This window comes from Marmota monax, unplaced genomic scaffold (genome assembly GCF_021218885.2).
Source record: "Marmota monax isolate L192 unplaced genomic scaffold, Marmota_monax_Labrador192_F-V1.1 WCK01_AAM20220418_F8-fsc00024, whole genome shotgun sequence".
NCBI lineage: Eukaryota > Metazoa > Chordata > Mammalia > Rodentia > Sciuridae > Marmota > Marmota monax.
The window spans coordinates 33542567-33561029 of record NW_026695224.1 but is presented as its reverse complement, the minus strand read 5'-3'; the positions used below and the strand labels follow the sequence as shown (position 1 = coordinate 33561029).

General features: G+C 65.7%; 1 protein-coding gene across 4 annotated transcripts in view; it reads right to left on the bottom strand.

Moving 5' to 3' along the window:
- Gse1 (Gse1 coiled-coil protein) overlaps positions 1–18463 on the bottom strand; it is a 304272-nt gene that overhangs the window by 205001 nt on the left and 80808 nt on the right. For all 4 annotated transcript variants that reach the window (XM_058576019.1, XM_046434610.2, XM_046434609.2 and 1 more), the window contains exon 2: positions 602–782. In XM_058576019.1, coding sequence (XP_058432002.1) covers positions 602–782 — 181 coding nt within the window. The remainder of the gene's footprint in view (positions 1–601; positions 783–18463) is intronic.

The following is an 18463-nucleotide window of genomic DNA, read 5'->3' as shown; positions in this document are numbered from 1 at the left end:
CACTGACCGACGCAGGGCCTACAGCCTCAGGGAGGCTGGGAGGACGCGGTGTCCAGGGGAGCTGACACTGGCCCACCTGCCCCCCAGCCCACTGCCACGCCCGCCGAGGCCACAGGGCCACACATGGCCAAGGAACCAAGGCGGGTGGTAGGCACCACAGGTCCCAGGGGAGCGCAGCCACCAAGGCCAGTGCTGGCATCTGCGAGCAGGGGGCCCGGAGACGGGCAGCGGGCAGCGGGCAGCGGCAACCCCAGCGCCCGGGCTGCTCCTGCGGCCAGCCACGCGGACCCCGCACCCCAGGACACGAGCTCGTTCACAGCCAACTCAGAAGGGAGCCCACGGCTCAGGGACGTCGAGAGGACATTCACAAAAGCGGACGGCAGCGGCCGCAGACCGAGGCTGGGCACCACCCGGACACGAAGCCCAAGGACCAGGGCTTTTGACTAAACGCCAAAGACACGAAGCCAGGAACAGGCCACGTAGGGAGGCCGTGTCCAGGGACACAGAGGACGCTAGTGGAGCCGGGCTAGTGGCCTCTGGCCCCCAGCCTGCAGGACAGCTCTGTCCAGAACCCAGAGAAATGAGACGAGCCGGCGCCTACCTGTGCCCGAGAGGTCTGGTCTGTCCCCGTCCCGGCCACTCGGCGGGCCCTGTGCTGGCCTCAGCTCCTGGGTGGGCCTGGGGCCTCTGGGCAGGCTCTCCTCCGGGGGGCCCGGCCGCGGCTCCGGCTCGCGGGCAGGAGGGCGGACAGCTGCGGATGCCTCCAGAGACGCAGAGGTGACCTGTGAGGAGAGGAGGGGACAGGGTGAGCGCCCGGCGGCCAGTCCACCTGGAGGAATGGAGGGAAGGGCCCCGCTGTGGCACCCTCCCCGGGGCCGGGCCTTCGCGGTCAGGGGCTTGGCTGCTTAGGCAGCCAGTGCAAGCATCTGCCAAGCCCGGGGCCCCAGGCTGGACACTGGGCCACCCGCGGAAACGTCACCCCCAGCGGGCAGTGGCAGCCACACCGGAGAGCGCCTGGAGGGAGCCCGTGGGCGACCTCACTCGGCCCGTCCCCTGGGTGACAGGGACAGGCACGTCACGTGCCTTGCCAGTGAGTGACCAGGGCCTGGCTGACAGCCCCAGTGCCACCTCAGCTGCACCCTGAGAATCGGGGGGTGTCCCTTCTCCATGCCCTGGGGACTGGCTCCTCCAGACACCCAGGGCTCAGCTGGGTGTGTCCCCCCATCACCGAGCACATGGAGACTCTGGTCACGAGGGGACAGGAGGGACACTGGACCTTCCAGGAGAATGGGGAGGGTAGCACCCGGCCTGTTCCACTTCCTGGTGGTGACCAGCTTCAGGCCAGAGCTCACCCCACCTCTAACAGAGGCGCTAGGTGTTCCTAGGTCCCTGTGTCAAGGGGACAGGGGACACAGGGCATGGGGGTGCCCGGGGGACCCAGGCAGCCTGCACCTTGGCACCTCTGTGGGACTGCAAAGATCAGCCCCGCACTGTGCCACATGTGGCCCTCGGGGACACCCAGTCCACCTTGGGGACACCCAGAAGAGCTGGGCCCTGGGATCCGTGTTCTTGAGGAGAGAGATGCGGTGCCCAAGACTGCCAGGGCCTCCTGCCCACGGGTCTGTGTGGACCTCAGCAATGACTGCCCACTAGTACGTCCAGCCGTGAGGACACCCCGTCCTCACCGACACCCACAGAGGCCGCCTGTCTCCCCAGCCCCCACCCATTGGATGCTGTCAAAAAGTGTGGTCACACACCCGCACCACATTCACCAGCTTGACCTCGTTTTTGCCGTTCTGGGGGTTAAAATGGGGCCAGTGCGCTGGGCCAGCGCTGGGTCAGTGCTCCTCCACTGAGCCACGGCCCAGCCCCTCTTATTTTGAGACAAGGTTCTGCTAAGTTGCTGAGGCTGGCCTCAGCCTCCCCAGTCACTGGGATCACAGGTGTGGCCACGGTGCCCAGCCAGGCAGACCATTTTCAAGTGCCCAGTTCATAGCAGCATATTTTCAGTGTTGTACTATCCCCCGTCCATCTCCAGAACTTTCTCCTGACCCCAGAAGGAATCTCTCCCCATTAAAGGACCCCACTCCTCCCCACACCTGTTATCACCCTCCCACGGTCATAGCCCTGTCTGTCCCCTTCAGGTGGGGGAAACCGAGGCTGGGGGCAGCAGTCTGAGGCCAAACCCCATGAGGGCAGGGGGTCAGGGAGCTTCAGAGCTGGGTGGTGGCTGGCTCCTGCCGGGGGCGGGGCCAGCTGAGCGCTGCCAGGTTGGGCAGGGGGCCCACTGAGCTGTGGGGCGGCGGGGGTGGTGACCCTCCTCCTGGTGACGAGCTGCAGAGACGGCTTGGCTGCGGGAAGCAGCTTGATGCTGATCCCATGTTTTTTCAGGGATTAGTACCGTAAAACCCAAGTGCCTGAGCGGCCGCTGGTCAGGACGCCCCAGCCAGCGGCCCCACGGGCCCCACAGCGCGAGACTATGAATTTACCGTCTGTTTCCTGGAAGCTTTGATTTACGGGATCCATATGGTGACTGCCCAGACCACAGCCCTGCAAACCTCCCCGCGGCGGGGGCAGGCGGCCCGGGCGGGGCATCCCGTGCTCGGGTCAGGGTGGGCCGCAGCGTGGCGGGGCCTGAGCCCCTACAGAGGTGCCCCCCACGTCCCCCCGCAGAGACCTGGCTGCTTCCCGCCTGGCCCTGGGTCATCTCGGGGACTCCTGCCAGGGGGGCGCTAAAGGAAACCAGGCGCAGGCTGCCGCATCCTGGGATCCTGATGCATCCCAGGACGGCTGGACGGGCCAGCCGGGGCTCCTGTTGCCGGGGAGCGTTGGAGGTCAGTCAGGCATCTCATGCAAGCCCCTGGGTGGTCTGGACCCTGCCGGTCCTGCTTCCCTCCTGAGCCGAGGGGCCAGGTCCTGCTGGGAGTGGGCGGCGGTGGGACCTTGTGGGGTGGCGATGGCCCCTGGAGGAGCCGTGGTGGGAGTCGGCCAGCAGGGTGTGGTCAGGAGCTGCCCGGCGCCCAGCTCAGCTCTAGGCCCAGCAGCCAATGGGAGAAAGAGCCCCTGAGCCCCGCGTGCCAGGCACAGACCCACAGTCCACCCTCCGATGCTCCCTCGCCACGAGGGTGCAGAGTGACCGGCACCCAGCTCAGCTGTCCGGGGCCGTCAACAGTGAGGCAGAGGAGGGGCGTGGCTGTGGGCAGAGGGCAGCAGGTGGGGGAGAGCCCGGGGCAGCAGGGGAGAGCCCGGGGTGCAAGACTCCCGGGAGCAGGAGGCCGGGCGGGCTTCCCCAGCAGCGGATCGACCAAGGTCTTCAAGGGAGGAGGGCCAGGAGGGGGACAGGCCAGCTCAGGACGCCACGGGGCCGTCGTCCCACAGACACAGAGCCCAGCGTGCCACGGTGTCCTGTTGGTGCTGCCCGGGTGGGCAGGCGGGCCCTCCCCAGGGGCCCACAGACCGGTTCGAGGCCTGACTACCCTGGAGGCAGCAGGGCGAGCCGTGGCCAGGGCAGGGCTCCACCCAGGGATGGCAGGTGTGCGCCGAGGGCCGCCAGCCCTGTCGTGGCCCAGACAGTGAGTCCTGGCGCCGAGGGAGGACGCAGCTGGTTCTCTCCTGGCTGAGCCTCCACGGAGGCTGTGGCCGGCTGGCGCCTTGGTCTGCAGCGGGGGAGACCCTGGGCAGAAGCCCCGCCCAGCAGTGTGACTGTGAGCGCGGTTGGCATAGATGCCAGCATGTCACTCACCCAACCCCAGAGCTCCAACAGCACCTGGCCCTGCGGGTCCCTGGCACCCTGTCTGTTGTGCCCTGGGTGGTTGACACAGGACGAGGCGCCAGTCCCTCCTCGGGGCCAGCTCCACCCAGGACTCCGGAGGAACTCGGGGCAGTATCAACACACAGGCGTGGCCGCCGCCACGGGGGTCGGAAGGGGGAAGATGATGGTTCTCAGCGCGGACGCGAGCCGAGGCCAGAGCCTGCACACGGATGGCCAGTGACGGTCCCCACGGAGGACAAGCAGCTCTCAGCCAGGGTCGGCCGAGGCCTGTCTCCACTTAAGGTGTGTTACGTGGGCCAGCTGTCCTCGTCCCCTCCCGGGAGCCGGGAAACCATGCCTTTCAGAGCTGCCTCGGGGCCCACGCAGGCCCGGCTTTGAGCGAGTGGCTGCAGAAATGCCACCAGGCTGCTTGGGCACCACGGGCAGCGTGTGGGTTCCCAGGCTCCTCGGGATAAAGGGGACCTCGGCCACCCGCCGGCTGCCGGCCAGGCCCTGTGCTCTGGGGTCTCCTGCAGGGCTGCGGAGTGAGCAGGGAGAGCCAGGGCGCCACAACCCGCCCCGAGGGCACGCCGTGACTTCTGGGGACCCGGTTTTACCTAATTGATTTGATCCCCTGCGAGGCCCTGAGCCTGGGGACCTGGGGCTACATCGTATTGAGATGGAATCCTCACACTCTCCGATCCGTCCACTTCTTCTTTTTCTGCAGCTGGGGGGTCAAGCCCAGGGCCCACTGGTCCATTTAAGTTGTGCACATCCAGAGTCAGGCCACCTCGCCTGGGTCACTTCAGCACATTCATCATGTCACAGCCAAGACCCCGTCCCTGAGAGTCACCCCACCTCCCCACCCCCCAGCACCCCTGACCCCGTCTGTCCTGTGGAGCGCCTGCTGGGGTCGGCGCAGGGACCTGGAACCACACTCACAGCCCTTCGTGGGGACTCTTTCGGTCAGCATCCTTGGTCCAGGCCCATCCTGCTGCGACACGCGGACCATGGATTAGAGTCACACTTGTTTGAAGACCCAGAGCAGATGCAGGCCCAGGGGGACCACAGGCCCGGGGGACCGCAGGCTGCTTGCCCAGGAGCCCGTGGGTCCTGCCGCTGCCCCCAGGAGGAGATGGCAGACCCCAGGCCTCAGTTTCCCCTGTGTAACCTGGAGCGTGGACATGGTGCCACCCTCAGGAGGGACGATAGAGGAACTGAGGGAGCCACTCGGCAGCAGCCGGGGGCAAGTGCTGGGGGCCAGTGGAGCGGGCCCAGGGCCCAGGAACAGAATCGAGGGCTGCGTGCTGGGGAGGCTCCGTGGCCTGGCCAAGTGGGTCCCCTCGCACACCGGGGCAGTTCCGTCTCCAGTTGGCAGGGCCCTTCCTAGGCCCCTCTGCCCACTGTTGCCCCGAAGCCCATGACCGTCCAGGGTCCCTGAGGCTGATCCAAACAGCCCAAAGCCACAGGACTGTGCTCCCTGACCCGTCCTGTCTTCTGAGGTACCTCTGGGTGGACGCCAGGAAGCTGGCCCTGTGGGCTACAGTCCTGAGGCCCTGCTCACCTACTGGCGGGACTGGGAGCCACCGGGCAAGCTCAACCACTCTGACCCTCAGTCTCTACTTTTGGGAGGGGGGCTACACAAGAGCTCATGCAGTCACCCCAACAATCCTTCCTTACCTCCCCCTTGCAGAGGGGAGAACTGAGGCACAGAGAAGCCAAGTCGGCTGCCCAAGGTCACTCAGCGGTCAAAGTCAGAGCTGAGCATCTAGGCGAGAGTGAGTCCCCTGCCAGGTACCTGGGCCTGGAACAGGGCCCAGCACACAGTAGGTGTTCAGTAACCACCAGCAACCCCAGCACAGCACACAGTAGGTGTTCACTAACCCCAGCCCACTCACTCCAAGGTGGTGACACAGCCACCTGCCACCTTCTCGGGCTCAGGCATCTGGGCCGCCGGTGGACAACGGGGCAGGTCTGCTGGTGGGCTAGGGCTGGTGGACCTCCTGAGCAAAGCCAGGAAGGGAGAAGGGACAGGAGGGCAGGACCAGGGACGACCTGGCCCGACGGTACACGAGGTCACAGTAGTGCCCTCGCTCTGCCCCCAGGACAAGCCAAATGCAGGCAAGACGCCAAGTGCAGAGTGGAGGGTGGCTCCCTCCCCAGGGAGCTGGCCAGCGAGGGTGGTGGCCAGGCCGAGGAGCACCTTCAGGGTTGCTGGGGCCCCATCCCTGCTGGCCACTCGCAGGTCACAGGACAGTGACCAAGAAGAGGAGACAAGCCCAGGCCAGCCTTGCTGCCGACCCCACCCCATCCTGACCACCGCAGCCTGCGCTGAAGCCCAGCCAAAGGACCCGTGCTGGACAGCGCCGTGGTCTGTGGGGTGGCGCTCCGTCCTGGCAGAGAACGCCACAGGAGAGGGGACGGAACGGAGCTGCCACCGCAGCGTCCCCGAGAAGCAGACCAGGAAGGGCTGGCGCACGTGCAGCGGCGCCCGGGTAATTGGGAAGTTATTAGATATGGAGTCGACACGGCCCCCAGCAAATGAGTAATCAGGGCTAATTACGCTCCCAGCACACGGCAGCCACGCGGGAGCCGCAGCGCCACATCTGCGCCAGCAATTAGGGCGCTCGGCTGGCGCTCGGCGGGGGGCGCCGTCTGGGCAGGAGCTGCAGCTGGGGACGCTCCTCACCTCGGGGCTGCAGGGAGGGGGACACCAGGACTGACCGGCCTGAGGACAACAGAGGCCTGACACGGCCCGGGGCCAGGACTTGGAGAAGATGGTCTGTTGCCCGGGCGCGGTGGCCACACCTGTCATCCCCACGACACGGGAGTCCGAGGCACGAGCATGCCAAGTTCAAGGTCGGCCTGGCAACGGGTTGGACCCTGCCTCAGGGTCACACTGAAAGGGGCCCAGGGCCGGGGCTCAGAGCACTTGGCTCACAGGTGGGAGGCACCGGCCTCCATCCTCAGCTCCTCAGACACTGTGTCCACCCACAACTAAAGGACAAAACAGGGCGGCGATGAGGCTCAGCGGCAAAGTGCCCATTCAACCCCCAGCAGAGAAAGAGACAGGGAAAGAAGGTGGTTGTGTCTCGGGCCTCAGGCCTGGCGCCCGGGGGCCTGCGACTGGAGCCCCCAGGCCCTGCGGGGGGCAGGGGCAGGCTCTGTGGGGGGGGCGGGGGCAGGCTCTGGGGGGGACAGGGGCAGGCCCTGGGGGGGAGGGGCAGCCTGGGCAGACCCACTTACGCTGGGGAAACTGGAGGTGAGTCACATACGCCCCCAGCCTGGGTCCCCTCCAGCAGGCCCAGGTCACTCCCAGGGTGTCCGGAGGGAAAGAGCCCAGCTCAGGCGGGCAGCAGCCGAGGCCAAGCGGAGCGAGAGGGGCTGAGCCCCAGACAGGGTCACTGCTGTCCCCCGCGCCCCCCCCCCCCGTACCACTGCCCATTTCCCTTCCTCTTGCTGGCGTCTGGGCACACAGCCCTGCCAACCTCTGCCACGCGGGCCCAGGGGGCCTTGTGAACCGCTACAGCCCTCCTGCCAGACCTCTGCCAACGTTCCGACCCCTCCCCGTGACGTCAAGGGCACATGACCTTGCCCAGCTCGCTCTCACCCACATGTGGACACTCTCGTCCCCAGACAACCACGCCTCCCCGGTCCGTCTGCCTGTCCATCCACTCATCTACCCATCTACTTACTCAACACCTACAGACTCTCCTACCCAGGTGTCCGCCACCCACCTGTCCTTCCTTTCCGTCCATCCGCCTTTGCTCATCCGTCCATCCCATGGACACTAACTGAGCACATGCTAGGCCAGGCCCAGGCCTGGGACACAGAAGCAATAAGACAGCTAAGTCCCACCGTAAGGATGGCCTGGTTGCTGTGGGGACAGTGTCCTACTATCCCAAGGGTGCGTAGTGTCCACCTCTGCACAACAGGAGGGAGAGCCGGGGCCGTGGGCAGATGGAACCCTCCCCACACTGGCTCCACTGAGAAGAGGCCACCTGTGCCCAGGAAGGCGGACTCACGGCCACACGGGGAAGGGTGTTGCAGGTCAGGGAACAGCAAGCCCAGGGCCCTGAGGCAGGAACCTCCGGCTCCGCAGCCCTCGAGGTCCTTGTTCAGCGGCTCAGCTTCACCACGATCACAGCCCCAGGCCACAGCAGGGCTCCAGGGGGAAGCGGCACGGCCCTGCTCACCAGCCTTGGTCCAGGTCCACGAGTCCCCACCCGGAACCTCGGTCTCCTCCTCTGCCAAGGACCTGCCTGCTTCCCCTGGGTTCTGTCCAGGACCCCCCAAGCAGAGCTGGGTGTGACCTGTCACCTCCATCCCCAGTGCCTCAGGTAAGGGGCTGCAGCTCTGCCCCCAGGTCATCAGCCCCCTTCGATGACACCCTGTAACACTGGCCCTGGCATGGCGTCCCCAAGACAGCAAACGGAGAGGGGACACACGGGAGTCTGACAAGGAGCCGTGCGGGGGCCTGGGGACAGTGCCCAAGAGCGGGCAGGCAGTGCAAAGGCCCTGCAGCAGGACCCAGCCTGGCACAGGGCCCATCTGGAGGGCACACAGCCCCGGGAGGACTCCGGCCTCATCGGCATGAGCTGGGAGCCCTGGGGGCTCTGGGTCAAGGAGGGACTGCTCCAATTTGGGGTCTGCCTCTTGGACGTGACTCTTGCTGTGGAGACACTTGCGGAGTCACCAAGAGCACGGGGCCATCTGCACAGCCCTCGCCAGTGCGCCCTGACGGCGACCCCGCAGAGCCCAGGGCACCTCGGCACACCCAGGGGCCACCTGCCCACCCAGCTGCTGCTCAGCCCCTGCTCCTGGCCAGTGTCCTCCCGCCCACCTCCCTGGGGCCTCCAGCCACGGCCACGAACCTGCTCTCCTCTCTGAGGTGCCCTCTGCCCAGCGGGCTGTGCCCTCTGCCCAGCGGGCTGTGCACCCTGCAGGCGCCACCTCTGGGACTGGCCTGCTCAGCACAGGGCCACTGCTGCGTGCCCGGCCTGTCCGCCTGCCACGGTCTCTGCACCACGGATTGCTCAGCCACTCATGGACGGGCTCCTGAGGCTCAGGGACACCTTCCTCCCTGGGAGGCTCAGGCGTCCCCCACAGACGCCTCTCTAGCAGTGGCCCCCCTCCCATCTTCAGGGCCTGCGCCTGGCGTACTTGCTGGCTCCCCGCTTGGAGGCCTGCACCCTCCCCAGTGGTGACCCGACGCTCCACGTGACCACCTGTTCAATCCCCCAGTTGGGGAGGCCTCGAGCCTTATGAACAGCTAAGCGTAGGCGTGTTTCTCATCAGGTGTGGTTCAGAGACATTTAGCAACCTGCCGAACCTCACACAGCAGGATGGGCAGACGCCCCGCAGCACCCCTGGAATTACAGAGAGGTTTGCTCCCAGGTGGGCCCCGAGGAGCAAGGCCTCAGCCAGCAGGGCCTAAGGGCCAGCCAGAGCTGCCGAGGCCTGCCCTGGCCCGTGGCCTCAGCTCCCCAGCCCTGCCTGCTGCAAGGGGACCTACCAGGACTCCCGTGAAGGGGCTGAGCACCTCGCCGGGGGCGGGCGGCTCATCAGGCTCCGACAGCCGTGAGCCAAGTGATCACCAGATATTAATCCTCCTCCGGCCCTCGCAGGGCATTCCAGTGAGAATGGCAGCTTCACCGCAGGGAAAGTCTTCAGGGTGACGAAAATAAAAATAGCTCTAATTGAAGTTGATAGAAATTACACCCTTTACCAGCTCGCGCCAGGACGGCAGGCCCTGATGGGCATCAACGCCGGGCCGCTCCTGCCGCGCACGTCGGGCGGATGACAGGCCCCAGCGGCCGTGCCAGGCAGGAAGGCCAGGCTCTGGGCCCTGCAGACCCCCACGCTGTCCCCTAAGGCTGCAGCAGCAGGATGCACTGCCAGCCCTCAGGGTCCCAGTGTCCAGGTGTGACCCGGGCACCTGCAGGGCCAAGGCCCAACCATGGGCTCACTGAGGGCGTCGGCAGGCAGGTGGGGGCTCTCAGGTGAGGAAGTGGAGGTGAAGGGCGCGGGGGCCTGGACCTCGTCCGGCCTCGTCCACGTCCGTGAGTGGTCCTCGGTAGCAGGATTCCATTCTGGGTGTGGAAGGGTGATGGGATCCCCACCGCGCAGGAGCCCGGGCACCTCCCGCACGTTCTGGTCCCCTCGACCCCAGGGCAGCCACGAGGAGGCACCGACACGATCAACGTGTGTTCCAGGCGAGGGACTGCGGAGGCCCCGGCCTGTCCACAGGGAACGCCTCCCTGTTTCCCGGCCCAGAATCCCAGCCAGGAGCACAGGGCTCAGGGTCTCTGACGCCCGCCGGCCCCTGTGGAAGGACTCGGCCAGTCTGCTTCCTTCTCGACCCAGGAGGCTCGCCTGGTCAGCCCCCAGAAGTGCTGAGGCTCGAAGGGCACAGAGCAGACCTGCTAGTTAATTTCCCAGTGTACAGTGGACCCTGCCCCAGGCCACGTTCTGTCCAGGGGCTGGCACCGCAGGCCAGAGGAAGACCGGCGAAGGCACGGGGTCCACAGGCAGAGGGCCTCGGAAGGAGCCGGGCGCCGTCTGACCAGCTGGGGGTGGACCAGGGACGCAGGGTGCTAGATGAGCACCTGACCACTGAGCGACGCCCAGCCCGGCCAGCAAAGGCCGTGGGGCCAACACACGCATATTTTTAATGAACTTACTGTTTCAACTAGGCCTGATGGCAGCAGGACGCATCGGGAGTCACCACACACAACTGCAGCACGACTCCGCGTCTCCGATTGTTCACAGTGTGCGGTCACAGACGTGCCCAGGGTCATGACGTCCCCCTCACTCCACCGCCTTCTGCCCCCACGCACCTCCACACCCTCCCTCCCCCTTGACCAATCACGGTCCCTCCATTTCTCCCATGCCCCCCCCCATGGATCAGCACCCACTTATCAGAGGGAACACTCGGCCTTTGGTCTGGGGGACTGGCTCACTTCACTCAGCGGGATACTTTCCAGCTCCCTCCAGTCACCTGCAGGTGCCATGATTTCACTCTCTTAATGCTGAGTAGTAACCCCGTGTGCATAGACACCAGTTTCTTTATCCATTCATCTACAGAGGGGCATCCAGGTTGGTTCCACAGTTTAGCTACTGTGAACTGAGCTGCTCTGAACCCTGATGTGGCTGCGTCACTGTAATATGCTGACTTTAAGTCCTTTGGTATAGACCAAGGAGTGGGATAGCAACTCAGCATCAAAAATCAACAACCCAACCAACGAACGGGCCAAGGAACTGGACAGACACTGCTCGGAAGGTGACAATCAATCAACAAATACATGAAAACACGCTCAACACCCCTGATAATTAGGGAAGTGCAGACCAACACCACCCCAAGACTCCGCCTCACCCCAGTCAGAATGGAATCATCAAGAACACAGACAACTCTAAGTGCTGGTGAGGACAGGGGAAAGGCACACTCACACGCTGCCGGAGGGACTGCAAATTGGTGCAGCCACTCTGGAAAGCAGTGTGGAGACTCCTTGGGAAACTGGGAATGGAATTAAGAGACAGACACTGGGATACGGAGAACACACGACTCGCCGCGTTGCCCTGTTGGCCTCGAACTCCTGGGATCAAGTGAGCCTCCTGCCTCAGCCTCTAGAGTAGCAGGGACTGAGGGTGTACCACCGTGTCTTATTGGGTGGGGGTGTGTGTGTGTGTGTGTATACAGGTGTGTGCGTGTGCATGTGCACACAGGCATGTGCTGGGGATGGAACCCGGGGCCTTGGGGACACTAGGCGAGCGCTCCATCCCTACCTCCCCAGCCAAGACTCAGGTTTCAGAAATAAAAAGAAGAGATGAGACGAGTCCCCTTCTCCCCGCTGCCCGTCCCTGCCTCTGGGGAAGGCCGTGCGGCAAGTGCTAGGGGGAAACGGGCTGCAGTGAGTCCCGGAAGAGTGGACGGGGAAAGGAAAGCAGGAAGCAAGAGACAGGAAGCGCCCAGAAGGTACAGCGGGGGCCAGGTCCTGGCAGCCGGGTCAGCACTGCTGGGGGCAGTTCAGAGAAATCCCGGAACAAGGAGCAGGCCCCGGGCAAGGCAAAGGTCAGCGCGGCCAGCAGAGTGCATCAGGGTGGACTCGACAGCCCCGGAGCCCGGTTGCCACCAGCGGGTGACACGTGGTACTGACTCCCCGTGGAGGCCACCAGGCACAGAGGCCTGGTGCTGCCCACTGAGCGCCTGCCAGTGCCAAAACCCAGGACCCCGAGCGGAGCAGCTGGGCTCGTGCCCGAGAGTGCACCACACAGCACAGCAGCTCCAGGCCACCGAAGCTGCCCCCCGAGTGCCCACGCCATCACTATGGGGCTGTGTGGCCACGGAGAGGTGACTAAACCTCTCTGGGTCGCAGCTTCCTCTTCTGTACAAGGGCCACAGTGACGGCGCCCATCTCACAGGAGAGCAGACGGGGCTGAGAACACAGGCTGGTCTTTAGGGGCTGCTCCAGGAAACCAGGCCACCCCCAAAGATGCTTATTCAATGGCATTTAGGTTACGTGGCCACCACGAGTCAAGAGCAGGCGGAGTTCTTCAGAACCTTAACTGGCCTGAAGGTTCTGCTGCGCACCCACGGGTGGAAGAGGAGGCCGCGCAGAGCCAGAGCCACCGGCCGCGGAGCCCACTGTGCACCTGGACGCCGTCCTCAGTTCACACCACCACCTTCCAGGCAGAACCGCGCCCCCAGAAAGCTGGGGGACACCCAGGAGTCCGCTGTCCACGGGCGCTGAGGCCCTTAACCACAGGAGAGCCGAGCCCACAGCGTGGGGTGTGGGAGGGAGAGAAGCTGCAGGGGCCCAGGACACAGGAGAGGACCGAGGGCGGGAAGCCGGGGTGGGGGACCTGTGGCCTCACTCCAGATCTGGGCCCTGGTTGGCCTTCCATCACCCAAGACAGGAGAAGCCGCCAGCCTGGCCCCAGGAGACACAGCAGGCGCAGGTCGCCCGCCGGGCGCTGGGGCAGAGGTCCTAGGGGTGCTCCTGGCAGCCCAGGCCTCAAGGAGTGGAGGTGTGGAAGGCCGTATTTGGGAGCCCCTGGCTCTCACCCGGGAGCCCTCAGTACTGGGGAGGGGACGGCACTCCCAGCCGATGTCCCTTTGTCCTTCCTTAACGGGAACAGGATAGAAAGCACTGTCTGCACCTCGAGTAGAGGAAACAGTAGAGGAACTTGAGTCTCAGACACCGGATGGGCCTCCGCCTGCCCCAGACCTGGCGCAGGACCACCCAGGGCCTCTGAGCACAAGGAGACGGCTCAGCGAGCAGCCCCTGCCCTGACCCTCCTCCTGCTTGGATGCCGGGCCTGTCCCCACTCCAGGCCTGGTCTCCCAATGGGCTGCCACAGGGGAGCCCCCTGGGGGGGCCCAAAGGTGTGTGAGCTGTGGCCGTCAGGCAGGGTGTCCCCAGGGGCGAGGCCTAAGTGCTCTGTGACAGCGAGGACGAGAAGAGAGGGGACCGACAGGCAGCAGCCCAGCTGTACTGTCCGAAGGCCTCGAATGCCAGGGCAGACCTGGGTGCGTCACATGGACCCGAAGGCACGTGACACACACGTACACACACATCTGTGGGTGTGAACACGTGTATACACATGCACACACGGGTGTCCACGACGGGAGTGTGCATGCACACGTGGGTGCGTCTGTGTGGCTTGCGTGCACACGCAGGCCCCAGGCAGGGAGCAGGCCCACCAAGGTGCAGTGGTCTGACCCTGCGCCCCGTGGCCGGCCCTGTCCACGCTGGATTCCCCAGGGGCATCCCGGAAGCTTCTCAAGTCCCTGAGGCAACGGGCAGCTCCTCGAGCCCTGGCCCGTGGCGGACCTGAACGCAGATCCCCAGGTGGGCAGGTGGGAGCTGGCGAGAGCCACGAGGCTCGGCACTGCCAGCCGGGCCCTGGGACCCTGGGGCCCTGGTGCCTGCAGAGGAAGGCAGCAGGTCCTCACACAGGGGCACCCTGGGCCTGACCTGGGCAGAGCAGCCCTCGCCCGTGCTGTCACCGCAGAGAGACTCAGTCCCACCTGTCCCAGGCACAAGGCCCACCTGACTGTCCTCGTGTGCAGCCCAGGGACGGCGGGCAGCCCAGCCCTGGACGGGTGGGAAGCCATCCCCAGGCTGGCGGGTCAACACGCTGGGGCTCTTCATGGATCGCCAGGGGACACAGGGGACCCCATGTGAATGTTCACTGGACGTGAGGTCTCAAGGGTGTCTGCCTGTCCCCAGTGGCCTGGCTGTGGAGGCCTCGGGCAGCACCTCCTCTGAGGGTTCAGGTTCCCAGTCCCGAGATGGACTCGGCTTCGCCCTTTGCCTCCCCCTAGCTGTGGCACTAGTCACCATTATCATTACCGCAGCCGTCACTGTGCAGGGCCCGGGGCCACTCAGCAGGGCCCGGGGGCCACCCAGCAGGGCTGGAGCCCCACAGCATCCTAGCTGGGGTGGGCAAGAGGACCACACACAGCCTGGGGTGCGGCCCCACCCCTCGTCCCCAGCACTGCAGGGAGTGTGGCCGCACCAGGCCTCTGCCTCTTCCTCGGAGCCGGGCGCTGGGCACGTGCTCGCCAGGCCCTGCGGCTGCCAGGTGCCAGCTCGGCAGTTCTCACTAACGACTCGTTCGGCGGATCAAAGGCCTCCTTGATTCAAAGTGGACTGAACTCCCTCCCTTGCTAAAGGGCTGGGCCCTCTGCCTCCGGCAGCATGGGCCTCCCCAGTGTCCAGGCGGTGGCCAGAGAAGGCCGGGTCATTGGGCCACATGTGCCCACACAGGGCTGGGGGTGGGGGCCATACAGCCCCCCTGCTGGTCCCCGCAGGTGGCCCAGGCCAGGCTGAGCACCCCAGAGCCTGACGGTCGCCCCTGCACCCCGGAGGCCACCTTGTGTCCTGGTCCCATTTGTGCCGTGGGAGGTCAGCCTTGGAGGATGAGCAGGACTCTGAGGGGGGGGACGGGAGATTGGGTCCCCCAGGGGAACTGTCCTGGTGTGGAGCTACCAACCCAGGCGTGGGAAGGACGTCAGGGTTGGGTAAGAGCCGAGGCTCCAAGGCCCTGGGTGGCACAGTGGTGCTAGCAACCCCACCCAGATCCATGCCAGGACCCACCTGCCTCTCCAGCACCCGAGATGTGGGTCAGGGAGTCCCGTTTTCTAGAGAAGGCGCTGGAGCTGAGGAGGCCGAGGGTCACCAGGCAGCAAATCAGGGCCCGCTGCAGATGCCCCCAGGCTGCACCGGACCAGGAGCCACCAGGAGCCACCAGGAGCCACCAGGAGGAGGGCACGTGGGGAGCAGCGAGACGCCCTGGGAATTCAGCTTGGTCTCTGCAAGTGACATCAGCCCAGACTGGGGGGGGGGGCACAAAGAAGGAGCCAGGGCTTGGGAACACGGGTCCAGGGGCTGCTCTGAGGGGAGATGGCACAGAACAGGCCCGCTGACCTCAGGGGACATTCGGCTGTCTTGCCTGGGTGCTGACCGCCCACGACGCATGGGCAGGTTCCCACCATCACGACCCAATCCTGGTGCCCACAGTGCAGGGCCCAGGGCTGGCAGGGACTCGAGGCCAGGGGAGCCCCAGGCTGGGGCTGCTGCACTGAGGGCCACTGCAGGAAGTGGCACCAAGAGATGACGGGCAGCAGTGGAACGTGGGGTCCCCAAAGGAGCTGAGGCCCCTGGAGTGAGAGCCCCCACACCCATGAGAGCCAGCTCCCAGGGCCGGACCTGACCAGCTACTAGGGAGTGGCCTGCGGGATGCTTGGACAGGCGGTGCCCAGTCTAGCCACCACCCCTGACCCCTGGGAGCACAAGAGGCTGGGAGTGGCCAGAAAAGCCACAGGCCCTGCAGCCCCAGAGGCTGGCTGCCGGCCAGGAGCTGGTGCCAGGGTCTGTGAGCACCCAGCAGAGGGACCTGGTGGACCCTGTGGGGAGAGGAGCCCGCAGGAGGGGAGGGGCGGGAGGCGGAGCCCAGGAGCCAGGCAGGAGAACCTGGGATCCCGCACCACCCCTCCCCTTCCCTCCCGCACCACCCCTTCCCTCCTGCAGCCTTGCTGTGCAAATTAAGCCTGGGGAGAAGGAAATGTACTCAACAGTCAGAGCCACCGACCAACTGCAGGCCTGGTTTCTCTGGGCGGGGAGGGGGGAGGGGCGGGGGAGGGAAAGAGGAGGGAGGGGGAGGGAGGGAGGAGGGGGAGGGAAAGAGGGGGAGGGGAGGGGAGGGAAAGAGGAGGGAGGGGGAGGGAGGGAGGAGGGGGAGGGAGGGAGGAGGGGGAGGGGAGGGGAGGGGGAGGGAAAGAAGGGGGAGGGGAGGGGTAGGGAAAGAGGAGGGAGGATGGAGGGAGGAGGGGGAGGGGGAGGGGAGGGAAAGAGGAGGGGGAGGGGAGGGGGGAGTCGGCTTCAGCTCCCTAAATCTCATTAGTCACAAGCTGCAGCTTCCAGCCCAACAGAGCTGGCCCTGGGTCCTGCTGTGTGACCCTGGGTGAGTCACCCCCTCCCACCTGGAAAGTGGAGACAACTCAGAGGTCTCCAGCTATTCTTGCAGGGTGGCAGGTTCAAGTGGCCTAACAAGTACAGAATGGAGTCGGTGAGGAGAGGCCTGGGATCCCAGTGGCCCAGGAGGCTGGGGCAGGAGCACGGCAACTTGGAGGCCTTAAGCCACTTAGTGAGAGCCTGTCTCAAAATAAAAAATCATTGTTTTTAAAAGGTGGGGGTGTGGGAAGGCTCAGGGGGCAGCGCCTCAGCAGGGGGAAGGAGCCAGAAGCCGGGCCCTGCTCATTCCTTCAGTGCTCTGGGGAAGGGCAGAGGGGATTTCACACTGGGCTGTGGGTGGATATCAAGGGCGGCAGCGGCAGCCTCAGCCCCAGGCCCCAGGAGTGGAGGTGAGCCAGTCTCCACCTCTAGGTGTGAGTCCTGCGGGGCCCACGGACAGTCCACCTCCGAGTTCCAGACGGCGGGCGCTGTGCACTGCAGGTCCCGGGAGATACCCAGAGCCCAGCCCAGAGCCCAGCCAGGGCACCAGGCCGTGCGACGGGTGCTGTGCTGCGGCACAGGCCACCGTGAAGGAGAAGGGACTCCCTGTCCTCGGAGGTCCCAGGGCCTATGCACCCCCTGCCTTCCCTTTTCAGACCTGGGGTTGAACCCAGGGGCTCTTCAGTGCCGAGACACTCCCTCCGCCCTTTGTATTTCCCGCCAGGGTCTCACCAGGCTCAAGGTTGCCATCCTCCTGCCTCGGCCGGGTCACTAGGATTGCAGGTGTGCACCTCACACCTCACGTGTCTTGTGACTGCTGCTAAGAATCCTCCCTGGAGCAGGGGAAATGGGAAGAATTTCTCCAGACAGATTCTGAACTCAGAGCGGCCCTAACCTCCAAGGCTGCACAGCAGGGTAGCTGGTCCAGCGCCCACCGGGGTGGTACTGGACGTCTGCCCCAGGCCTGGCTCTGAGACGTGAGCCCTGCACGGTTCCAGAGTGCCCGGGGCTCTGAAGCCAGACAAGGATAATTCCCATTCCCAGACTTCCAGAACCCTGGGACTTCTCAAGCAGGAGGTAGGAAGGGAGGGGGGATCGGGAAGGTCTGGGCCTGGCCCCCAGCCCGCTCGCCCTGTGGGGGGCAGAACCTGCATCCAGGCAGATGTCCTGCAAGGGCTCAGCGAGGAAGTGGGGGGGGGCAGCCTCCGCCCTGCCCTTCCCAGCTCCCAGAGGTGCCCGCAGCCCCTCCCTCCCGTCAGGCTTTGGGAGCTGCCTGGGGTCCTCCTTCCTTGGGGGACAGTCCCTGTAGGTCCTGGGCCATCACAGGACACTGCTGCCCTCCCCATCTCAAGGCCCTGAGCTCAGGTCGCCCCCCCCCCGCCCCCGGGACCTGGAGTCCCTGGGCCCTGGCAGGGACGGTCACAGGTTCTGGGGTCAGGAAGACGCGGACTCGGGCCACTGCTCCGCCTACAGGCCAGGCAGGTCCTCCTCACTGTAGCTTGCGGGTTCCGACCTCTGGGCTGTCACCAGAGGTGGCCCAGGTGGGAGACTGCAGCGCCTGGCAGGTGGGGCCCTTGACAGGGTGAGAGGGACAAGCCAGCGGCCCAGGGCTCCTGACCACCCTGGAGGAGGGTCTCCCCGTCCTGTCCCCGTGCACCTCCGCCTCCCACGCCCAGCCCCTCCCGCGGTCCCGAGTGGCTGTTTTAATGAGTTCCTTGCCCTCTAATTAGCAGGTGCGGCTCTGGAAGGAAGCGGCTGTTTACCTTGCAGAGCCTTTAATAACCGGCCCGGGCGGCGCTGGCTCCCGCCTAATCCCTTCTGAGCGCCGCGCTTAATGAGCCTTGGCACCGAGAACTTCTCCTGCCCTCTCCCGGCGCCCGCGGCGCCCCCGGGGCTCGTTAGGAGCCGCCTCAGCCCTGCCAGGACTCAGCGGAGCCGGGAGACAGGCCCGGGGCGGGCGTGGGGGCTGTGTCCCCTGCAGGCGGCTCACAGGGGCGGGGCGGGAGGGCTCAGCCCTGCTGTCCCAGCTTGGCCTCAGTGGCTGACGCTCTAGGCCAACCTCAGGTCGCCCCCGGGGACCTGGTGCTCTGCAGGCTGGCCCCAGTGACCTCCTGCGGCAGCCCTCTGGCAGAGGTCACCCCCCACACAGTGGAGGAGAGCAAAGTGCCCTCCAGCTCCGGCCTCGCCGGCCACCGAAGGGACCCCGGGCCTGTGACCAGCCCCGACCTCATTCCCAGGCAGCTGGGGAGGGTCG